Source organism: Camelus ferus, chromosome 9 (genome assembly GCF_009834535.1).
Source record: "Camelus ferus isolate YT-003-E chromosome 9, BCGSAC_Cfer_1.0, whole genome shotgun sequence".
In the NCBI taxonomy this organism is placed as follows: Eukaryota; Metazoa; Chordata; class Mammalia; order Artiodactyla; family Camelidae; genus Camelus; species Camelus ferus.
In genome coordinates this window covers 79,436,698-79,459,206 of record NC_045704.1, presented here as the reverse complement: position 1 = coordinate 79,459,206, position 22,509 = coordinate 79,436,698, and the positions used below count along the sequence as shown (strand labels likewise).

Genomic DNA, 22,509 nt, shown 5'->3' with positions numbered 1-22,509 from the left:
ATACAGTTGGAAATACAGCTTGGGGCTTGATTGATGACAAAGTGGAGGAGTTTGGATTTTAACTTGCTGGCCATCAGGCATCATATAAGCCTGGGATCTAATCTGAGGGAGTGACTGCAGGGCCCACTTTGCACACTGCTTCTTACCCCTGACAACTCCTGGGTCTTTTAGGTGTTGGACGCTGCTTTCCGGGTGTCAGTGCTTTCCCATGTGACACTCATCCAGCAAACAGTGACTGCACACGTGTTTCCTAATTCTCTCTCCCAGGCGAGGGGCACCTTCCCTCCCATATTCTTCAGTTCATCTGCTCAGTGAACTAGCACTATTGATAAACTTAAGCTGTAGCAAGTTTATCAGGTAACACTGTCTGGCCTCCTGGCCAGAAGTTGTTGTGTTTCATGACCCTGCTCAGTCCTATGCCACTACCTTTCGACATGGAGAATAACTGTTCTCACATGTGCCCCTTGGCCTATGGGGTGACCATATCCTCCCGCCGTGGGGACTTGCCTCGCTGACCTTCAGAAAAGGACCCAGACCATCCTCCCTCTCTCCAGACCAGACTCCCTTCTGCCCAAGGCCCTTGTTGATTAATTGCCCCGTTGACTACCATGGCCTCAGTCTTTAGGGAGGAAGGCGTCACGTTCGCTCTTCTCCTTGTGTGAACGGGGCCCAATTCATTCTTGTCCAGGCAGCGTAATAAATAACCTGCTCCTGTTGGCAGGGAGTTTATTAGAGACTGATGGGACATTTAACAATAACTGGGGGCCTGTGATTTATTAGGGAGGGAGGTTCATGGCGTCTCTGAAGACTGGGAATGTGGAATTTAATTGATAAAGTGGCTGTCACCAGCCATGAGATGCACTCAATAGACTATGCATTTCAGGGATCCTCTTTGGAGCTGTCAGGAAAGGTTTCTGCTAATCATATTCCGCTCCTGCGGATGGCGGTGTCTGCTGGATATCTTGAGTGAGAGACAAATGGCAGGGAGGCGACTCTGAAAGGGGCCTAGGGAAGGGTGCACCTGTCAGTTGCCTGGTCCGATAGAAGAATGTGACACAAATGAGCAAAAGGAAAAAGGATTTCCTTCAGCCTTAGAGAGGGCTCCCCTTCAAGAGGCCTTTGTTTCTCTTCTGTGAGCTGCTCAGGGGAGCAAGAGGTGTTGAGCACCCACTTCCTGGAGAAGGAGGGAAATGAAAGAGTGAAATGGCCAGAGGGATTTGTCCTGGAATTCGAGACCCAAATCTATATGGACCAGAGACCCCTGCCTTGCTCTCCAGCCACTGACGCTCATATAGACAACACACACACTCACACATCACACGCCACAATTACCCTACGCCCACACAGCCTCCCTGGAACCCCTGGTTCAGGTGGCAGTGCCTCCTGTCACTGCTGCTTTCATACCAAGAACAGAGCCACAGAAACGCACATGGATGGAGCTTCCCCTTTTTTATGTTCTCTCAGCTCCAGAGACACCAGAATCCAGACTGAGAAACTGGAAATGAATTCTTGCTGTCTGGATTGGGCAGAGCTTACAGCTACCTTCCCCCGGGCCCAACCTCCACCCTCCACCCTTCACCCAGTTCCCTGACAATAAGGGAGACTGGCTTTTTCTCCGCTGCCCTCCATGATGGCACTGATGTTGGCACAGCTCTGTCCTCTGGCAGCCTCGAGCCTTCCCAAGCAGCTCGGCTCACATTGTCTGTTCCCTCCACCCCTCGGGCTGCTGTGCAGCCTTAAACAAGGCCATGTAAGGCACGAGAGGGGCTTTCTGAGGCCAGTCTGCTGCCTTCTTCTGATCCTCCTGCATCTATTCTTAGGTCCCAGGAGACTGGTCTGCCTCCTTGTTCCCTCCAGGGAGAGGAAGGGAGGGGGGAGGCAACAGCCAGGGAAGAAGTAATTGTCACTGTCTAATCTGAGCCTCAGTGGTGACACTGAGGGACCTCCAAGCAGAATGGATACAGCAACTGGTTTGATTAAATCAAACATCTCCCACAACCTTGTTAAATTAAACTGACAGGCCGGGAGCAGAAGAGGGAGGGCAGAGGGATCATCGCCTCCGGTGGGGGCAGGGGAGGCGGGGAGCGGAGGCTGGTAAGAAGATCAGACGGCAGCAGAGCAGCCTCCTGCCCTTTCCCTTATTTGCTAACTGAAGATAGGAGATGAGATTTATGGATGTGCGATGCTTAAGTACCTGTCTGAGCACAGGCTGTGAAAGTGACGCAGAGGCAGACGGCTGCCTCCCCGTAGGCTCTGCAAATTCCCTTGGCAGTCAGGCCTCCATGTTTGGAACCATGCTCTTGACATTTTAAAGGGCCTTTACACACTTTCCCTTCACAACAGGCAGGTAGCGGTGAGGTTATTTTCTCCCCTTTACAGTCAGAGAAACTGAGGCACAGGGGGATTGCAGGGCCAACCAGCAGGCAGAGGCGGGCGGCAGAGCCAGTCGAAGATCTCAGGTCTCCCGCCTGCCCGTTGTAGCCTGCGTCACCTCCCACACTACACCATATGGCAGAATCTCCCAGGACTTTGCCCCTGGGCTGCCATCACTTCTCCCACCCGCCGGAGAAATGTAAACCACACAGCTTGCTTCGTGGGCCGTCAGGAAAATGCCAGTTCCCACCTGGCTTGGGGCAGCCCACCTACAAAGCACACAGCTGGCTTTCAAAGGTCACGAGGCCATCCTGACCTACCCACATCCCTCTCCCACGTGTCCCAGGCCTTCCGAGTCATTTCCACTCCACCTAATTACCATTCAGGGGAGGGGGAGGGGCGGGCAAGATGTTGTTAGCAACACCAGAAAACAGCAATAGCAGACGGATGACACGGATCCCCTGCTGGCCTCCTCACCTGTCACCCAGTTCCTCACCTGCCAACGCTAATTTTCCACTCACCAGTGGGTGAGAGCTCATTTCAGAGCGTGTGAGCCACACACACACTCACACGCGTGCCTGGTGCACAGTGCCGCCGTGAATGGAGACATGCTTCACCAGGGATGCGCTAGTTCTCACTCCCAGTGCACCCCAGTGATTCGTTTATTGACACCTCCACCCCTTGCCAATCTTTTTTCCAGTAGGAAAGACACAGATGGGGATGCTGGTAAAAGTGGTGCGTACAGACACAGTGCTGGCCCCCACCTCCTCCCAGGCATGCTCATCACACACCAATTAATGCTCAGAGCCTGGGATGGGGGTGGGGGACAAAGGACATGGGGGAGTGGGGAGAGGAGCAGACTTCCAACCACTGCCACCCTGAAGGAAGCTGGGTGAGAGCCAGCACCAAGTGGTAACATTTGCTTGACGAGGACACACAACTGTGAACACCACCCACCAGGGGAGCGCGTGTAGGGGCCACACGGGACCTGGCATCGTCATGATTTTCCCCATGGTTATCTCATGATTTTGATCGTGACCCTTGACCTGAAAAAGACAGGTTGACAATACTTTGATAAATATCACCAGCCTCCTAAAATTCACCTCTGATGTGACGGGACACACCCAAACCCAACATCTCCAAGCTACCTACCTGAAATAATAGAACAGATTTCTAAGGCAAGGAATTGGATTCCTCTAGAAACACATACCAAAGTGACGGGGAGGGGAAAGAGGTCTTACCTGGGGTTGGGGTGGAGGTGAGGGGAGCAAAGGATGGAAGATCACTGGGTCTGGGTTCCTTTGCTGGTTCTGCCATTAGCAACCTGGGTGACCTCGGGCAAATTACTTAACATTTCTGCGCTGCACTTTCCTAAACTGTAAAATCATGTGCTTGGGTGGGAAATGCAGACTGTCAGGCTGTAGAGATCACAGAGAAGAGAAGTGAGACCCAAAGAGGTTAAATGACTTGTCCAAGGCTGCACTGTGAGGCAGCAGTGTGACAGAGGGTGTGGGTTCTGGAGCCAGTGCCAGAGCCTCAGTGTGCCAGAGGCGGTTCTGGTCCCCACCTCTTCCTCGTCTGCAGAATGGAGGCACTAGGACTCCTGCCTCCGAAGGTCTGGGAAGAACAGACGAGTGCCTGACACAAGGAAAGCCTTCAATAAATGTTAGCTAGCTCTATTTTTAGCGACAGACCGGAGGTTCAGACCCGCATAGCTTGACTTGCAGTCTTCCCATGAGGTCACAATTCCCTGATCATCTGTAAGGTCCTTTTCAGCTCCGAAATTCTATGATTCTAAGTCAGAGAGATTAAAATGCAAGTTATTTCCAAAACCCTCCAGGCGGAGACACAAAAGACCATTTGGGGGATTCATTATTCACTCTCCATTGCCTCAGTCACTTTCTATGGATGATGATTCATTAGGAATAATCACAGCAAAGAAAACCTGTCCAAATGCAGGGAGGAGAGAGGGCGGTAAAACACCCAAACTCCTTTGCATGTTCAGCTCCTATTCTTCAATATGCATCTTCATTTGTTCAGTGATGGCAGTGTTTCCTGGCCTCATTGCCTTTCCCCTCTGGGAACTGAAGGCTCTCTGTTGGTACAGACTGCTGCCTACCCCATCTGCACCCCACAAAACCCCAGGGAGAAGGTCCTGTCTCTGGTTAAGCAGAAGCCCTCACAGAGGCAGCTGTCACCCAGGGCACTGATTCCCCTCGGGGTCTCCAAGCTGAAATCTTGACCCTGTTCCAAGGCTGATGTCTGATTAGGGTGAGGACAGGGCTCTGGCACCTGCAAAAGACCAGGAAGAAGCTTAGGAGCCAGCCTGGAGGCAGCAAGTATGCAGTAAACCAAACCTGAAACTTGACCTCTTTTTCCTCTCACCCCTGGCCTCAGGGGGAGAAGTAGGTAGTCTTTTTTCTCTCTTGCTAACAAATCTTCCCTGGCAAGCAGCCAGAGGCTGGCCCTTGCTTACAGCTACCAGAAGCTGGTGGAGATGGCCAAGCAGTGTGTAATAAGATGCGCTTTCTGTCTGGGTTGCAGGCCATGGTGAGGTTACAGGGAAGCCAGCGCTGGGCCTCCAGGGAGTCAGATGTGGCAGCATATCCTCCAGGAGAGTGCTAGGAGCAAGTCACCCCCTCTCTCAGTCTAGTTTGCCTCTACCAGCGTTAGTTTGCACCAATTCCCTAAGTATTTCCCTTAGCTGCACCCTGACATACTTCAGGTGTTCTTTGCAGTCGCAAAATATTTGCTTTTCCAGTGAATGTTTGCAAAATGGAAATATTTGCTTCCCAACTAACAGTGAAACCATGCTTAGGCACTATAAGCACCAGGCCCATAGCTGCAAATAATTCCAAATAGGGCTCGATATTAGCCCACAGCCTAATTGCTCTTTATTTGGACTACTCTAATTTTGCATGTACAATTTCCTCTGAATTGTTCAGGTGAGAGAGTCCATTTATACATGGAGTTATCTCAAACTACTATCCTGCTACTGCTGCCCCAACACCTTCCTTCTGTCCCCCTCCATAAAGTTCTAGCACCTGCGTAACTGAGAGCCTGGTCTTGCAGCCCAGGGACTTTGTGATGCTGTGAGAGCAGTGATGGTGTGAGCGATGGTGATTCTGCAGAAGGGGAACTACCAGGACTCAATCCCTCACGAGCTCATCATCTCTGTAATCCACGTGCCTCCTGCTTTCTACAGGGTAAGGCAATGGGAAGACGTTACCTTGGAAACAGGGAGACGACTCCATCACCATTCAGACCAATCTCTTGGACCTCAGTTGCTCTGTCTGTAAGTGGGGAGAATGATACTTCATGCTTGAAGACATCAAACGCTAAGGGGCTTTTCATGACTTGAGCCTTTGATTCCACCTCCCAGCCAAAGGAGTATGCAATTAAATCCCAAAGTGAATCTTTCTTTGGGAACCGAGAGGCCCTCCAACACACAGGCTACTTGGTCTTTCTGCTGCCCTCCCTGGTATTGGGATTGTAAGAAGTGGAGGAGCCCAGACCTTTGTCTGAGGTGGACAGAGGAAGATGTCATGAAAACTGAGAGTTAGATTATTTTAAGAAGAGGGAGTCCTCCGTCCAGTCCCTCCCCCACCATCCCAGTGTGTTCACACCAGACGTGCAGTCTCTGCTCGGCACCTCTGGGCCTGCCTGCCAGGAGAGGTCTTCTCCCTGGAGAGAAACAGTTCCGCAGCGATAGCTGAACACATTCCAACAACACATGTTTATCTCTAGGGTCAGCCTTTCCTGTTGATGCTCAGGAGGTGTGGGGGGAGAGGGGGTTGGGATAATGGCTGTTGGCAGCCACAAGGGGCAGGAGTATGTGGGCGATGGGGACACGGACCCCGCCCTTGGGAGGGTGATGTTATGATGAGGTTTCCAGACTGTGTGTGGCCACATATCTCTTTCCTCACATCAGGATGAGCTCCGGAGGTCTTTGTTGCCAGTGAAATGAGAGGGACACTGCCTCATTCAGAGCAAGATACGACGTGGTGGGTGGGGACCTCCAGGTGGGGGCCGTAGGATCTGAAGCCAGGAGCATGGCAGTGTTTCCATTGTTTAAGATCTGAGCTCTGTTGGGACACAACGGGTTCTGCCTCTCCCTTTGAGCTCAGTCATTGGTGCCAGGACCTTCGGGCTCTGGCAGTGGGGCAGAGGGGACCACCCTCCCTGACGAGGCTGGGCAAACCGCAAGAGTTTGATACCCTTAGGCACCGTTTCCAGGAGCTGCACCCCCTCCCTCTGGAAAAGTATCCACCTTGCACTTATCCCCACCAGCAGGGGGCAAAGCTGAGATGCCTTCTGAGGGTTTCACTCCTGCTCTGGATGGCTTTGAGAAAGTATGTTCGCATCCAGTCTCAAGACCTTTGATTTATTCTTTATTTTCAAATGAGGTAATATCATCTTTCTCCCAGGCTGAGTTTTGGGGGGCAGGAGGGAGGAGACCGAACCATTTGGTTCCTTTTCAGCAAAAATGAATCATGTCCCCTATTTCCCATCCCCCATCCTCAGCCCAGGAGTATTTACCCCTGTTTATATAACCATGGTAACAGGCTTTATTCTCTACCACTTAAAAAAAAAGATAGAAAGAAAAGTGGGAGGCAGGGCTTTTTCCTACTCTGTCTCCTGTTCTGCCCAGGTGATAGAGCTATCTCCAGAACCATGTAAGAGAGAGAGCCCCCACACAGCCTGATGTTGTGTGGGCTTCTCGGGAGCAAGGGAGCAAGAAAGTTGCAATGGCCCAGCATCATAAAAACACCTCAGAGTTTCAGAGTAATTGTCCTTCAAACTCCTGTGGAACCACACAGAAATAGTACCTCTGACTTGTCTGGGACCTCTCTTTTGACCACTGTACTGAGATTACAATCATCAGGTTTTTTTTTTTTTCTTGCCATACCGTTGACCCTAAAAGAGGACAGAATGCAATTTGGCTTTGCTAACAATATATTCTTCATCTCTAAGGTGGATTCCTCTTGTATTGACTACTTCACAGTCAAAATAGTTTTGTAAGGAATATGTGTTAGGTTCACATAGGTTTAAACCGTAAGTGAGGGAAACTGAGGGCATTAAAAGGAAACCACTTGTGCAAGGTCATACTGTGTTGTCAATGGTCCAGAAGGCCTAATCACTGAGTCTTGAATTCTTTCCAAGAGATCAGCCCGCATCTCTTGGAGTTTTAGCCATAGCCACCCTCCTACTAACTTCCAAGAGTATTCCAGTCCATGAGCTCACAGGATGGAGAAAACCAGGCCTGAAACTGAACTCTAAAGACTATTTTAACCACATATCCACAAACTCAGTGCCTCCTATAGCCGCCACTACTGTTGGGTGCTGGAGAGAAAAGCACCACGCTCTGGGCTGCGGAACTCTTTTGTGGTGTTTCTCCCAGCTTAAAGCTTCCTCCGTGGACTGTATGTTAATGGCCAGTCCCAGAGGATTCAACAACTCCAGAACTGGTTCAGTTGGGCTGGAGACCTCAGCTGGGAGCTGCAGGTGGCTTCTGCTCTGAACATCACTTGGATTGCACCCAAGGAGCCCCTTGGGCATCTCAGCTCACAACTGCAAGGAAGTTGGGTCCAGGGCTGCAAAGCTGTGAGGACCAGCTGGGCAGGACTCGGCCGGCCCCCTCCAGGAGGGCAGAAGAAAATGAGATTTCAGGCTCTCCCGGCCTGCGCTGGAAACGCAGGAGCAGATTCTCAGCTCCATCCCTCGACCATTGGCTTTTCAGGCCAAGCAGGATCCTAAGCAGCTACCGCGAAGGAAGTGCGGACACCCGAGCTTGGCTTGGCGAGCGGCTACAGAGACACAGGCTTCGGACTGGGTTCTGACCCACCTGTGCCTCTTCCTTTTCTCTGTCCAGCGGGTACCGCTGCCCAACTTCATCCAAAGGGGGCACTCAGGGCTAGGCCGAGAGCCGTGAGCAAGGTCCACTCTAACTGAGAACCCGGGGTTAAGTGGAGGCCATCTGACAGGACTCTGCAAAGTCTTCACTTTTAAAGATGTTCATTTTTATCTTCCCTCCCTCCTTCGCTCTCACCTCTCAGCAGCGAGCAGAAGTGGTGGCGCTACTTGCTGACACGGATCGGAACGACCACAGCGCCTGCCTTGTTTTCTGGCGCCTTCTCTTGAGTCTTCAGGGTTCTGACTTGGAGACCCCTAAATTCTGCCTGGGGCAACTTTCCTCCGTTAGTTCCTTTGAAACCGCACTCTACTAATTACGCTAATTACTCTCGAGCCCTGAAACACCGCCCCCCGCCCCCCGCAGGCCAGGCCGTGCGGCGCGGTGCCCAGGGCACTGGATGGGAACCGCAGCAGCGATGCGCGCGGAGGCTGGCGTCGGGGGGTCCCGGGGAGTAGCGTCCACGCCGGCCTGCAGCCCCTCTCGGGTCCATCGGCCGCAACTCCACCGCCCAGGGCCTGGCTGGAGCTCGAACACCTCCAGTGCCTGGGCCACGCCTGTTGAATAGAATCAGGATCTTTGAATGAATCCCGTCCTTTCCCCGACCTTACAGAGTTTCGCAAGTGGCCAGAGCAAGAGTTGGAATAACTGACTCCGGAGTACTGGGGAAGAGAAAGGCTTCCTCCCCCACGCCCTGCCCACCCTAGGGAAAGCAGCTTCCATCCCATTGTTTTATATTTTCATAAAGAATCGTTACCTGAAATTACCACGTCTATATTTTTTTTTACCTGTTTATCTCATTCCATTCCTTTCCCCCGCCGCATGTATGTCCTTGAGACCAGAGACCTGGCCTGTCTTATTCAGTATCCTCAGACCTACTGCATGGGCTGGAGAGCTGTAGATCCTCCATTGCTTCGTGTCAAATACGTGAATAGACGGAGAGGCGGCTCCTCGGCTCCAGGGGTGAGGAGTGGACTGGGAGGATGCTACACTAGGAGGCGAGGTGGACCCACACTTTCAGAATGCACTTTTTTGAACACTTTAGGATTTAAAAGAGCTGCCGAGTGGCATTTAGAGTGGGATGTTCCTTTTCTGATCGAAGTTTGGCTAACGAGGTTGACACTAAGGCGATCAGCTTCTGAGACCGCTACCCAGTGCCCATCCATAAGACGGGGTTCTCTCTCTTTAGGACCAAACAGAGGGTCACGTGCTTTGCTGGAGGATGTCAGTAGTCTGGCGTCACGATACCTCCTGACGTGCCAGGGCCAGACCAGGTGTCCCCACGCAAGCCCCCTAGAAGCCGCGGCCCTGGTCCTGTGGACACACCCGCCCCAGGGTCCACCCACAGAAACCCAGCCCGCGCCCCCTGTGCGCTCTTTTCATTGGCTAAAGGCATCCCCCCCTGAATTCTCATAGGCTGTCCCACTTTTCCCTCCGCCCCCATCACGGAACGCGCGCCGCGAGCAGCCAGGGAAGCGGCTCCAAGTCCTGGCTTGCGAGCAGAGGCTCCGCTCCGCGCTGTGAGAGACGCGGAGCGCCAGGGCCGGGAGCCGGCCGAGCTCAGTGTCAGTGGGACCGGTGTCCCCACCCCAGGACTCTCTCGTGGAGCCGAGCCCGGCCAATGGCCGCATGAGGAAGAAGAGCAGGGAAATGGACTGCTATTTGCGCCGCCTCAAACAGGAGCTGGTAAGAGTGGAGCGGGCGCCGGGGGCTGGGAGGGCTGCCCCGCCCCGACGGGTACATGGCCTCTGCCTGGGCCCCGAGACCAGGACGCGCGCGGGGCGGAGGGGACGCGGCACGCGGGCGGAGGGCAGGGCTGTCCCGAGGGAAAGGGGCCGCGAGGAAACTTGGGGTAGAGGCTTGTGTGAGAGGGAGGCAGTCACGAACAAGTGAGAGAGACAGGGAGAGCCAAGCCAGCCCAGACCGAAATGAGTCCAGAGACCCTAAGGGAGCTAAGAGGGCGCACCCGAGACCAGGAAGAGTGGGACCCGGGGGTCCCGCACGGAAAGAGCGGGACGCGGGTGCCGGACTGCTGGGGCTGCGCGGGGCCGGGAGGCGCCCGGAGAAGGGGGCGCGGCCCGGACCCCGCCGGGGGCAGGAGGTCGGCCGGGGACTGCTCGCTCGAGGGGAGCTGGCACCGCCGGGGGCCTCAGCCCAGGCGGCCGGGCTTGGCAGGGCTGGCGCGGGTGCGGGGGCAGGCCCGGCCGGCTGTCTGCCCGGGCTTGTCTGCCAGCGGGGAGGGGGCTGGCAGCTGGACCGGCGGGGGAGGGCCGGGTGCAGGAGGAGGGCGCCGCCTGGCAGCTCTCGAGCGGGGAGCTGCGGAGGCCCAGCCAGATGTCAGGTTTGGGCTTGGGGAGTGAGGAGGGGAGCGTGCGGAGGCTGGGGTACATGGGCTGGGCGAAGTGGCTCAGTCTGGAGCGAGGCGTGGGGTGGGAGGAAATCGCCCACGTGGGGAGAGGGGGCCTGCTGAAGCTCTGTTGTGGAGGGGAGGAGCATGTTGCTTTTCACTGAATTGATATCCCACCCCCGCCCACCTGCCACCTCTCTTGTTCCTTCAACCATCAGAATCCAGACAGATACTCTCCACGTCCCCTACCTGCGCCCCGCCTCCATCTCTGTCAAGCAGGCTCTCTTGGGACTTCACTTCCGCCTTTTTTTGTCCCTTTTAGTTTGTTTCTCTTGGAGTCGCCCTCTTCTCAGTCTCACTCTTCTCCCTTCCTCTTTCTTCTTACTTTTCAGAGCCAGGGGCACCCTGGATCCAGAAAGTGCCAGCCATGGCTCTCCAGATTCCATGACAGCCTCTCCCAGTCCTGCCTGCAAACTCTCCACTCTTCCTGTGGGGGAGGGAACTCGGCAGCTGGATCAGGGGCCAGCTTTGGGGGAGGGGGAGCTCACAGCAGCAGGTGTTCTCACTGATGCTTCCTAGTCTAGTGGCCCAGGCACCTTTCCTGTCTGTCCTACTCCAGGGCCTGTCTTCTCAGGTCAAGGTCACTTTTCTGGTACTTCCTCCTGAACCCTTTTCATGGTGACAGTCAGATGGGAACGTTACCCGGAGGAATGTTTCTTAGATGAGGGACAGAAGAGTCTCTCTCCATCATGTTCCTTCCTGTATGCATTTTCTCATGCTTCCCATATCAGTTTGGGATGGCTGGCCCCAACCCACACGTACACAATTCTGACTTTTCCCCTTCATTTGTCCAATACCAGAAAGAAAGGTGAGGATCATCACTGATAATATCTGGAGTCCAAGGCCCATGCTGAGAAAAGTATCTAACAGAATCCTCTTTTATGCTTGGAATCTGGGACCACACCACCCACCTCAGGATCTGCCTTAATAGAGGGTTTGTGGGTGTTCCTGGCATGGGCTTGAATTTTAAAATCCGACTGATTTGCATTTTTTACAGCACCCTAGGTGGGAGGTGGTGAGGGGAGGAAGAGAGAGTCTGTGGATGCCAGGGGAATAAAAAAGGCAATAGGAATCTGCACTGAGCTGAACTCCAGGTCTCGATTTGCACCCTCTCCTGCCAAGGACTTGAGCCCCCAGTCCCAGTCCCCCCGGAGGAGGAAGGGGAGAGGCTGAAGTCACCCGGCTCCCCATTAGCTTTCATTTGGCCCTTTGTCTGAGCAGCTTCAGCCTTTGACTCTCTTGGAGAGGAAGCCAGATGCCTGGCCTGGGGCCCAGAATGACACTCAGATGGGAGAGCTCTGCACCCTCCCTCCACCCATGGTGTTCCGCCCCCTTCCCTGGTGCCAGTCTGCCCAGAGATGAGATGGAGCAGAGTGACAGGCAGAGCTATTAGAGTCTTTTTCCCTCCCTGACACCTCAGCCCAGTGCTTAGGTAGCAAAGCCAAATCTCAGTGCCTCAGTTTTCCCAGTGAGAGTGAAGGAGAAAGTGGGCTGAGTTAACGCAGGCTCAGCTTTTGGCTTCTCCAAGGACTGTGGGGGTTGAATTCAGTGCAGCTTGGTTGCGGCTGGGATAGGACAGTGTTGGCTTGTTTGCCCCCTAGGCCTGCAGTGGGGTGGGCACAGCATACAATCAGTGTGTGTCATGAGCTTGAAGTGTGTGATGTGGTCATCCCAGGCAGAGCCTTCCCTGCTGCCCATAGGAGGACTGTGTGTTGCCTGGTTTTGCCCAAAGTCAGCATGTACCCAGAAATGGCACCCATGTAATACTAGTCAAGTTCTACATTCATTTATTCCATTAAATTCCCTTCAAGAAACATGTGTCCTACAGACACCAGGTTAAACCTGCTGGAAAAGGAAACAGTAACTAGCTGTGAAGTTATCTTTGTCCAGAGGGTGTTCTGCGCTCCTCTCCTGCATCCTGGCCCTGCCCTGCCCTTGGCCCAGAAAATCTAGACAAGAAGAATCAGTTTCTGAAAACCAAAGCAGCAGAATTTCCCAATTTCCTGAAGCAGAAAATTTGCTTTGTAACAAGTGAGCACTGAGGGGAGGCTGAGGGTTTGGGGATCCTGGCTCAATTAAATTGATGTCTAGAGAACTGGCTCTTTCCTCCTGTTTGTAAGAAGATGGGGATCTGGTTTCAGGGCTGCAATGTGGCAGGAGAGTAGCAGCAGCTGACACACTTCTTCATTAGGATGAAGGGGTCGGAGCTCCAGCTACTCAGCAGGGAACATATCTCTCCCGAAAGAGCCGCCAAAGAGGGCCCCTGCCTGAACAGAGGCCTTGGGACCAGCTGTTCCTTATATGCTGTTCCCTGGAGGGCTTCCAACAAATGGGGTAGACACAGGCACACAGAGGGAGTAGATGTAAGATCCTCACAGGGCATTGCTCATGAGTTCAGATCAGTGTAGAGCAAACAGAGTGCGTAAAGTCTGAGTAAAGTACAGCCAGGCTGGGAAGGCTTCCTGGAGGAGGAGGAGGTTTTTGGGAGCCAGTTCCTGGAATGTTGATCCTAGCTGAAGTATGGTGAAGCAGCCCTTTCTCTGGCTGGGGAAGGTCCTTCTAGAACAGCTTGGTGTTCCTAGAAGGCAATTATCTATCCACTAGTGGCCACAAGTTCAGAAGCTTCTGGCACATGGAGGAGGACCAGGGCCTAAAGGCAAAGTAAGGAGGAGAAAAGGTGATAGAAGAGATACATTAGGAACAGCCTTCTGCTCTTGGAGCAAAAGGCAAATTTCCCGAGGCAGAAAAAAGCTTTTGCAAGGGATCTCCTAACGTGGTCTCCCTTGATGTTTAGAGCTCGGGGAAGAGGACTTTGGACTAGACAGTATGGCATGGTGTGGTTATGGGGAAGAGTGTGGAGCATAGGATTTGGGGTCAGGCCAACTTGAACTCAAATCTCCGCTGTGTGACCCTGGCAGATTACTTGACCTCTCTGTGTCTTGTTTTTTTCATCTGTAAAATGGGGTTTTAAAAATACCGACTTTATACAGCTACTGTGAAGATTAAATGACAGCATATATCACATGCTTCCCTAGCTGTATGTCCCTAACACATAACACGGTGCCTGATGTGTTTTAGGCACTTGGTAAACGCTTGATGACGAACTGATCAGCCTGGTGTCATGTGCCACTCATTCACAGAACACACTTACTGAATTCATGCTATGTTTAAAGCACTTTGTCCAGCACTAGTGCTGTGGTTACAAATATAACAGACACAGATCCCGCCTTCTAGGAACTCACAGCTTAGTAGGAGTGAGAATAACAACATATATTGACGTTGAGGATTATTGCTGTGCCAGATAGCTAATGTGTTATGTTACTTAATTGCCAAAGCAACGCTAAGAAGTTGTGCTTCCGTTATTGCAGTTTTATAAATGAGACATGGGGAGGTTAAGTGACCTGGCTAAGGTATAGAGCTGCTAAGTGGCGGAGCTAGGATTCAAGCCCAGCCAGTCTGATTGCAGAACTCACACTTTTAGCCAGTACGTGCATGCAAACCTTGTACAGAAATAGAGGGTACGTGTTAGGTGAGAGGCTCCTGTTCAGGGCTCTGAAAGGGAGGAAATGCCTCCAGCAAGGAGATCGGGGGAGGCTTCGTGGAAGAGGTGACATTCAAGCCAGGCCTTGAGGGATAACTAAGGATGGAAATAGGAGGAAAACAGCATTCCAGGCAGATACTAAGATGACATGACCAAAAGGCACAGAGATAGCAGTAACAGGGACATTCGAAGACTGTCTAGACAGGATGTTTGAAGACTCCCTTGAATTTGGCTGGAACATAGGGTGTATGCAGAGAAATTGTGGGCACCAGGGCTGAAAGAGCAGTTGAGAGCAGACTAGGTGGCGATGATGGAGGCCTTGAATGCCATGCTAAAGAGCCCGACCTTTTCTCTATGCATTGCGGAGCAGAGTGATGAGAGATGTGCCCTAGGATCTAGGAGGTGGTAGGGGGTGTAGGTGGGGGGAGGGAGGAAATTGAGGCAGGAAGATGAGTCTGAAGGGTTATTATTACAAGAGTCCACACAGGAGCTTATGAAGGCCTGAAGCAGAAAGGAGAAAAAGAAGGTGACTCTTTGAGGGCCCTTGGATGCCCAAGGAATTTGGATGACTGATTGCACGAGAGGGGGAAGGGTGAGGCTGAGAGGCAAGCTCCCTTCAGGGGCAAGACGAGGCCCCTCTCTCCATCTGTCTGCCTCTTGCCCGAGCGCACGGCCCCCAGTAGACTGTTGAGTTGGGAAAGTGGGCGCATCCATCTTACACTTCCTCCTTTCTTTACCCTCTTCCCTCCTCCAGCTCTTGGCACAGGTTTCTGCTTTACCTTCCTGTTGAGCGCTCCAGCCAAGAGCAGTGGGGGGCAGGGGATGCTGTGAAGGTCCCTATTCACTGAGCTGGAGAATGGGCCACTTGGCAAAAGCGGGTCTTTTCCCATTTCCGGCCCTGAACCTCCTTCTAGCTTCCAGAGGGGCTGAAAGGAACTGTGTGGGGATCTTGTGAGTAATGGGCGTGGGGGGAGCAGGGCAGGGCACACCGCCAGGTCCATGGTAAAGCTGGAGCCTGTGTCAAAGGATTCTGGCTGAGCCGGGAGAGGGCGTGAGATGGATGGATAGAGGGCACAGCTGTGGGATCAGTCAGGGGCCCAGGAGAGGGCTTGGGAAGGTTGCCGAGGATGCTGGTGTCACATTTTCCCATCCTCACTCCTCCCACACCACAAAGGGCCAGCGAGTGCCAGTGGGGGGAGCCGTCCATGCACAGCAGACCCCTCACTACCCCACCGAGGGCTCAGGACTGGAGGGCCAGGGTGGAGGGTTGGGCTTCCCAGCAGCATCTTCCCCTTCAGCCCCAGGCAGCAGCTTCTCTCCCCCTCGGATGATTCAGTGAAGAGACGCCTCCAGTGGGAATGAACTGAATTGGGTCTTGGAGTCCCTCCAAGATTCATGCTCTTCATCCCCATATGATGATAATTGCACTTGCCCAGCCCACTGACTATGCTGGTTTCCTCTCACAACAATCCCATGAGGCTGAAAAGTCAGGGGTCATGATGACATGGAGAGCCCACTGGCCTGGAGTAAGAGGCCAGGCGTGGGGTCCCAGTCCTCCCACTAACACACCTCAGAACCTCAGGCAACAGATCAGTGTTTCCACTGGGCGTGCTCAAGAAGACATCAGGCGATACTCAGAGGAAAAACTTTTAGTTTAAGGTAGATAGATGACATATAGATAGATATAATGTGTGTGTTATCTGTTTATGGTAAGTGATATACATTTCATATAAGTCCCTGGATAAATACACTTATTTATATAAACAATAGACTGAAGTAGAGTATTAAATAGGAGACGAGGTCATATGTAGATGTGGTGAAATCACGAAGGAAGTCTGAGGAAGTGTGTTTGGGGAACCCTGAGGGAGAAAAGGAAGCTCTCAGATTCCTAGTTTCCCGACCTACTAAGTGGTGACAACCCCACCTGCCTAGTCGGCCTCCCAGGGTAATGGCAGAGATCAGATACGGCCACGTGGAAGACAGGGCGGGGCTACACACATGTGAGGGGTTATCTTTTTATAGTCAGAATCCGAGGCACAGAAGGTTGATGAAGCTGCCCTTGTCAAGTGGCCGAGCTCAGCTGGAGCAGGCCAGGGGTCCACAGGTGGGGACAGCGTGGGGCTCCTTACACACACCGGGAGGGGGCCCGGCAGCCGCCCAGCTCTCATCTAGGGAGAAGCCAGGGGCTAGGTGTAAACTGCCGCAGGAGAGAATAAAGTGTGACAGGGAGAAGATTGTTAGAATGAGACATTTGGAGGCCCAGCAGATGCTGGGGGTGGGAGATGGACTGTGGGTGGCGTGGATGTGAGGGTGGTGTGACCTTTCCCAGGAAGGGTTCCCACAGCTGCCTCTGGGATGTGCTTATCACGGGGGTACTGTGTTGGATGATGGAGCGGGCCAGCCCTGTGCCTGTGTGAGTGTGTGTGCACAAGCGTGTGAGTGTGTGTGAGCAGGAGTGGAGAAAGAGGGAGGTGGCTGTTCAGTCCACTGCTGCTCAAATGAATCAGAACAAATCAGACCCTCTTATTTTCCTACTGACCCCCGAGGGCGAGGTGGGTATGACTGGGCCCCAGCCCGAGGCTCTGAGGCTCTGGGAGGCAGGAGAGGCGCTCAGCACCTACAGCCTGGAGATGGGGATTTAGTGTTACTTTTCAGCTCGGGATTTTCTCTGATTTGGCCTCTCTCCTCTGCTCCCACCCTGCAGTGCTCTCGCTTCGGCAAGAGAAACCCTGGGATCTGAGCAGGTCCCACGCTCTGGGGAACACAGCAGCCTGCCCTCTGGCTCTTTCTCCGTGGGTGACATCACTCCTCTGGGGCCGGGCAAGGCAGCTTGCCTCTCTGTCAGCACCCAGCAGATGCTCCTGCCTCCCACGCCCCCTGCCCTTCCCAGTTCCCACACTCGGGCTTCCTTCTTCCTCCTCATCCCTCACAGCTGCCGTCTTGCCCTTCAGTGTCGTCTGGCTGACCGAGCCCGGGAGTCCAGCCAGCCAGTGTGCAGGAGGATGCAGAGGCTTCCCTTTCTTTGGCTCTCTTTCCTCCATGTGGACTCGGGGTGGGGGTCGGGGTGGGCAGAAGAGACAGGATGGAGACGCCGCTCCTTCCTCAGACCAGATAGATGGACAGAATCCTATCACTACTGTGTGTGAAGGGTCACTGAAGAAGAAATGTTCTGGAAGTTCTTAGTAACCTCCCTCTAGGCCATATATAAGCATACATGACTCACCTAATCTGTCCAAAGCTGGGCCAGGCTGGAACTCTTATTCCCATTTTAAAGAATGGAGAAATTTAAAAACAGAATTTGAATAACCTGCCCAGATCACACAGCTATAAGGTGGCAGAGCGGGGATTTGAACCCTGTTCCATTTGTCTCCAGAACCCAGATCTTAACCAATACAGACTATCATTTTCCATAGGAGTGTAATTTCAGCTCCTATTTACTTAAATGGGGCCTCTGTTTTATGGGCGGCCCTGAATTCATACATACCCACGCATTCATTCTCACTGGGAAAAGGTACAAAATGTCAGCATTATTTCTTAAGGATTTTTCCAGACTGGAAGAGATTGAATGGGGTCATTTCATTCCTCCCACTGCCTCTGACCTGGACTGTGTTCAGCCTTCTGGAAGGAAGCCTGCAGGCTCCGACTCTGTGCCTCTTGGTGAAAAGAAACCTGGAGAAATGCCCCTGACTCTTTCTCCCTGGGTAGCGACTTACTGTCTGAGGGCAGCCAGCAGCCTGGGGGGTGATCTGGGGTACTCAGTGGTACTCAGTGTATGTTTCATGGATATGAGTGCAAAGGTGCCGTCTGGGCTCTGGGGCAACAAAGATACGTAGCTCTCAGTCCCTGCCCTCAAGTGGTAGACGCGTAATGAATGTTTCATGAACGACCCAGCACTTAACCCAGCACTTTCACGCACAGAGGAGCTGGGGCGGGTCTGTGAGTAGCAGGACGCAGGGAAGAGCGCTTTAAGTTTCACAGAAGAGGTTCTGACGGGAGTGTGGGGCGTGTGTACAGGAGTAGAATATGCTTCTGAGGGGTGAGTAACAGGGTCGGAGGTGTGTGTTGGGAGGACTGATCTGGTGGTTGGAAGCCCTGCGAGGGGGCTTCTGCAGCATTCCAGGGGATGGAAAGGCAGATGTGTGGCCTCTGGGGACAGGAGCGGGGGCTGTGGGGTGGAAAAGCCAAAAATGACTCTGAGGTTCCAGGTTAGGGTGAACAGGCAAGCGGTAGGAGGGAGGGGGTGGTCAGAGAAGCAGTTTGCTGGGAAGGGACTTTGAGGAGTTTGGTTGGGGGCTTGGAGTCTCCTGACTCTGCTCTGGGTTTTCCAGCTGTGGCTGAGCTGTCTCCGGAAGAAGGGGTCAGGAAGGTGGAAGCCAAAGAGATCAGAGCACGGGGCCAGCAGCACGTATGGCCACCCCACAGCAAGCCGTGCCTCCTGCCCGGCAGCCTGGCAAATCCCAGGCCATCAGGCCCTGAGCCGCTGCTCCTCCTTGCCCTGTCTCAGGGAAGGTACAGAGTGTGGGCCATTCTACACTCAACAGAGGCCTCCTTGCCTTCACAACAGTCAGCCTCCACTGTCTGTTAGCACTGCGGGCTCAGGAGAGCCTGCCCCTCCTGCCCCCACCCATGCCAGAGTTGGCAGGGAGGGTCTGACCCTGAAGTCTGAGAGGGTCAGCTGCCAGTGCCGCCCTGCAGGGCCTCTGTGCCTGCCCTCCCAGTCCTCCACCCCATGGGCTTAGCTCTGTGCATGAGGACATGACTGGGAGGTAAGATGATCCCTGTGGGTCTCTGGGGGGCTTAAGAAACAGATGGTCCCCTCGCACGAAGTTTGCTGCTGGTAACATGAGTAGGTCTGGGTAGGCAGCTGGTGGGACCAGGGCAGCTTGGGCCCGGGGAAAGGAACCCATGACTCATGAATGTTATCAGATGAAGCATCCCCTGCCCAGTCTCCAAATTCAGCCCTCACCCAAGTCACTCTCTCAGCCCCTTCCAGCTGGCACGTGGGACTTGGGCCTGAGACACCCACAAAGGGCCTGGGGAACTGGCCCCCAGTGTCCCTGCTCTGGGCCAGGGCAACAGAGCCAATTGGACCGAGAAGGCAGGAAGAGCACTGGAGCCAAGTCTGAGAGCAGCTGAGAGAGGACAGGTGTTTGGAAGGAAGAGAAGGGCAGGGCAGAGCTGGGCAGGGACCCCTGCAAACAGGGGCTTCCTGGCCTCCCTATCTCTCTTCTAACCAGCCAGATGTGAGCAGCAGTGACAGGAGACCCCAGGCCTATCCTTTCTCTCGGGCAATCTGAGTTCCTCCTCTTCCCGTAAGTCCCTCTCAACCCTCCTCCACGGCCCAGCCACCCTGAGGCATGGCTTGTTGTTAGGGCTCCAGCGCGCGGAGTGAGATGTCCTGTGTTTGAATCCCAGCGACATGAGCAGTGTGACCTGAGGCCTGTCACTTCCCCCCACCACGGTTACTCATCTATTGAAATGAGAAGAGTAACAGCAACCTCCTAAGGTTTATATAAAGATGAAATGAGACGAGGTGCCTAGGACACATAGCTCAGTTCCTGCTACACAGCAGCTGCTCACCAATTGTTATTGTTACCATCATCATCACCTCAGGAAGGCTCAGGAGAAGAAGAGGGCACAGGCACAAAAAGGGATACAGCTGGCCCCTGCAACTTTGTGTGCCCTCAAACTGATCTCAGCCCCACCTCTTAATATCTGTGTAAGCTTGAGCAAGATACTTATGTGCCTCAGTTCCCTCATCTGTAAAATAGGAACAGTAATAGTCACTACCTCATGGAGTAGTTGGGGAGGTTAAATAGAGATTAATTTATACACATGCACACACACACACGTAGCTTAGGACAGCGCCTGCCTTAGCAAGTTAGCTGCCGTTAATATTATTTCCTTTTTCAGCCATATCACTGTTAAAATTCCCCGTCTCCCAGCTCTGATGTGCACTGGACCCGGCTGGACAGAGGTGGGGTCGGTGGCAGGCTGCAGTGACTCTGGGGGTGTGTGTTTGGGAGCAGCCCTTCCCCCACCGGCTCACGGGCCCTGTGCTCTCTCCCCTGCAGATGTCCATGAAGGAAGTGGGTGATGGCTTGCAGGATCAGATGAACTGCATGATGGGGGCGCTGCAAGAGCTGAAGCTCCTGCAGGTGCAGACGGCACTGGAGCAGCTGGACATCTCCGGAGGGGGTCCTGCCCCAGGCTGCCCGGAAAGCCCCCGGACACAGCCCGAGCCCCCTCAGTGGGAGGGTGGCAGCCGTCCTGCCAGGCCCGAGGCCTGCTCCCCCTCCACCCAACCTTCTCTTGGCAGCAGCACCAAGTTTCCATCGCATAGGAGTGTGTGGGGGAGGGACGTGGCTCCCCTGCCCGGGACACAGCTGTCACATCACCAGAGCTGTGCCCAGCAGGGGCCGGAGCTGGTGGAACCGGATGACTGGCCCTCCACGTTGATGTCCCAGGGCCGGAACCGACAGCCTCTGGTGTTAGGTGACAACGTTTTTGCGGACCTGGTGGGCAACTGGCTAGACTTGCCAGAACTAGAGAAGGGTGGGGAGAAGGGTGAGACCGGGCAGGTGGGGGAGTCCAGAGGAGGGAGGAGCCCGCCGAGGGAGCTAGGCCGCAGGTTTGCCCTGACAGCCAACATCTTTAGGAAGTTCTTGCGGAGTGTGCGGCCTGACCGCGACCGGCTGCTAAAGGAGAAACCAGGCTGGGTGACACCCACAGCCTCTGAGCCCCGAGCTGGACGGTCGCAAAAGGTCAAGAAGCGGAGCCATTCCAAGGGCTCTGGACACTGCCCCTTCCCAGGCCCCGCGGAGCCCAGACGAGGGGAGAGTCCTTCCACCGGCTGCCCCAAGGCCCTGGAGTCCTCACCCCCTGGCTTTGATATTAACACAGCTGTTTGGGTCTGAATCCTAGAGACAGAAATTTGACTGAACCCCAAAGGGCCAGGTCCCAATGCTGGGCCCCTGGGAAAGAGGTCGGGCTAGGTGGTGTGGCTTTTAAAAGCCTAACTCCAAGTCCCTTCCCCCCAGAAAGGAGGGAGAAGCAAGAGGGTCTGGAGCAGGCCTGGCAGGTGTGTAGCTAGGAGAGGCTGTGGCTGGGGCTGGCTGGTGGGGGAGGTGAGAGTTCCTGGACAGAGAGGAGAGAGAGAATGTGCTCGCGTGCCTGCGTGCGTGCGTGTGTGCACGCGTGCGTGCTGCTCACTTTGGGGCTGGAGGTGACAGCAGGGGAGGGGCAGGGGAGGAGACCAGGACATCCTTCTGACATTCCTTCACTGTCCCCAAAGACTTCAGTTGCATATTCTGTGTGGATTAGGGCACTGGGGCCTCAGGTTTGCCAGATATGCCCCCAATAAAGACCTTGTCTCTTGTGTCCCCAACATTATAACTGTTCGCTTCCTTGGCAAAGCACTGCCCCAGGCGCAGGTATTAAAGTCCAGCCTTCCTGGGAGTGGGAGCAGCAGAGGCAAATTCTACCCTCACCTCATCCTGTTGCCTTTGAGATTTCAGCCCATCTCTGGACCCTGAGAAATGGCTGAATAAGGAGTGAGTGCAAGGAGAGCTTGGGGAAGCCCCAGGCCTTTCTAAAAGCACAGGAAAGGAAAGCTACCATATGTATAGAACTTTAAACGTTTGAAAGCCTTGCCATATCTATTATCTCCTTTGTAAGTGTAAATTAGTCCCATTTTCCAGATGAGGCAGCAAGCCTGGATATGCTCCTGTCCACCAACATGCCATGGGCAGGGATGACTGAAGAGCAAGGCCGAGCCCTGGAACCACACACACTCCTTCCCCGACACCAGGTCCCCAGCAGAGAACCCCACCCAGGGCACAGCAATGCGTCAATTAACCAGTAAGGTGAAGGGTCGCCGAAAAGAAATACACATTCATTTTTAAATTCCTAGCTCCGTTCTGCAACAAGCAGAGCCCTCGGCCTCGTCTTCCCACCTCAACCAGTACAATCCGGGGTGGAAGGGGCAGCAGCTCAGCGCCAGCACCCGCGGCTGCACCTAAAGCTTCCCTAAAGCCGCGCTGGGCACGAGGCCCAGAGAGAGACGCCCGCGCCCCGGCCCCCGGGAAGCTGCGGCCCCGCCCACTCCGGCTGGGAACGCCCACTGGCTGGGTAAAGACAATGTGGGTGCCTGTTTGCGCCCAGCCAGCCCGGGAGGGCAGTCCCTCTCTCCTCCCTCGCCTCCTCCTGGCTGAGCTCCCCTCTGCCTAATAGGGGGTGACAGCTGTAATTAAAGGCAAGACGCCTTCCTGCCCTCAG

General features: G+C 54.1%; 1 protein-coding gene across 1 annotated transcript; it reads left to right on the top strand.

Annotated features, from left to right (window-relative positions):
- Positions 1–9,758: 9,758 nt before the first annotated feature.
- On the top strand, positions 9,759–21,624 carry INKA2 (inka box actin regulator 2). The gene is made up of 2 exons (XM_032487331.1): positions 9,759–9,970; positions 20,307–21,624. Exons 1-2 carry the CDS (start codon positions 9,914–9,916, stop codon positions 21,147–21,149), a joined length of 900 nt encoding a protein of 299 aa, XP_032343222.1. The 5' UTR covers positions 9,759–9,913; the 3' UTR covers positions 21,150–21,624.
- Positions 21,625–22,509: the final 885 nt, after the last annotated feature.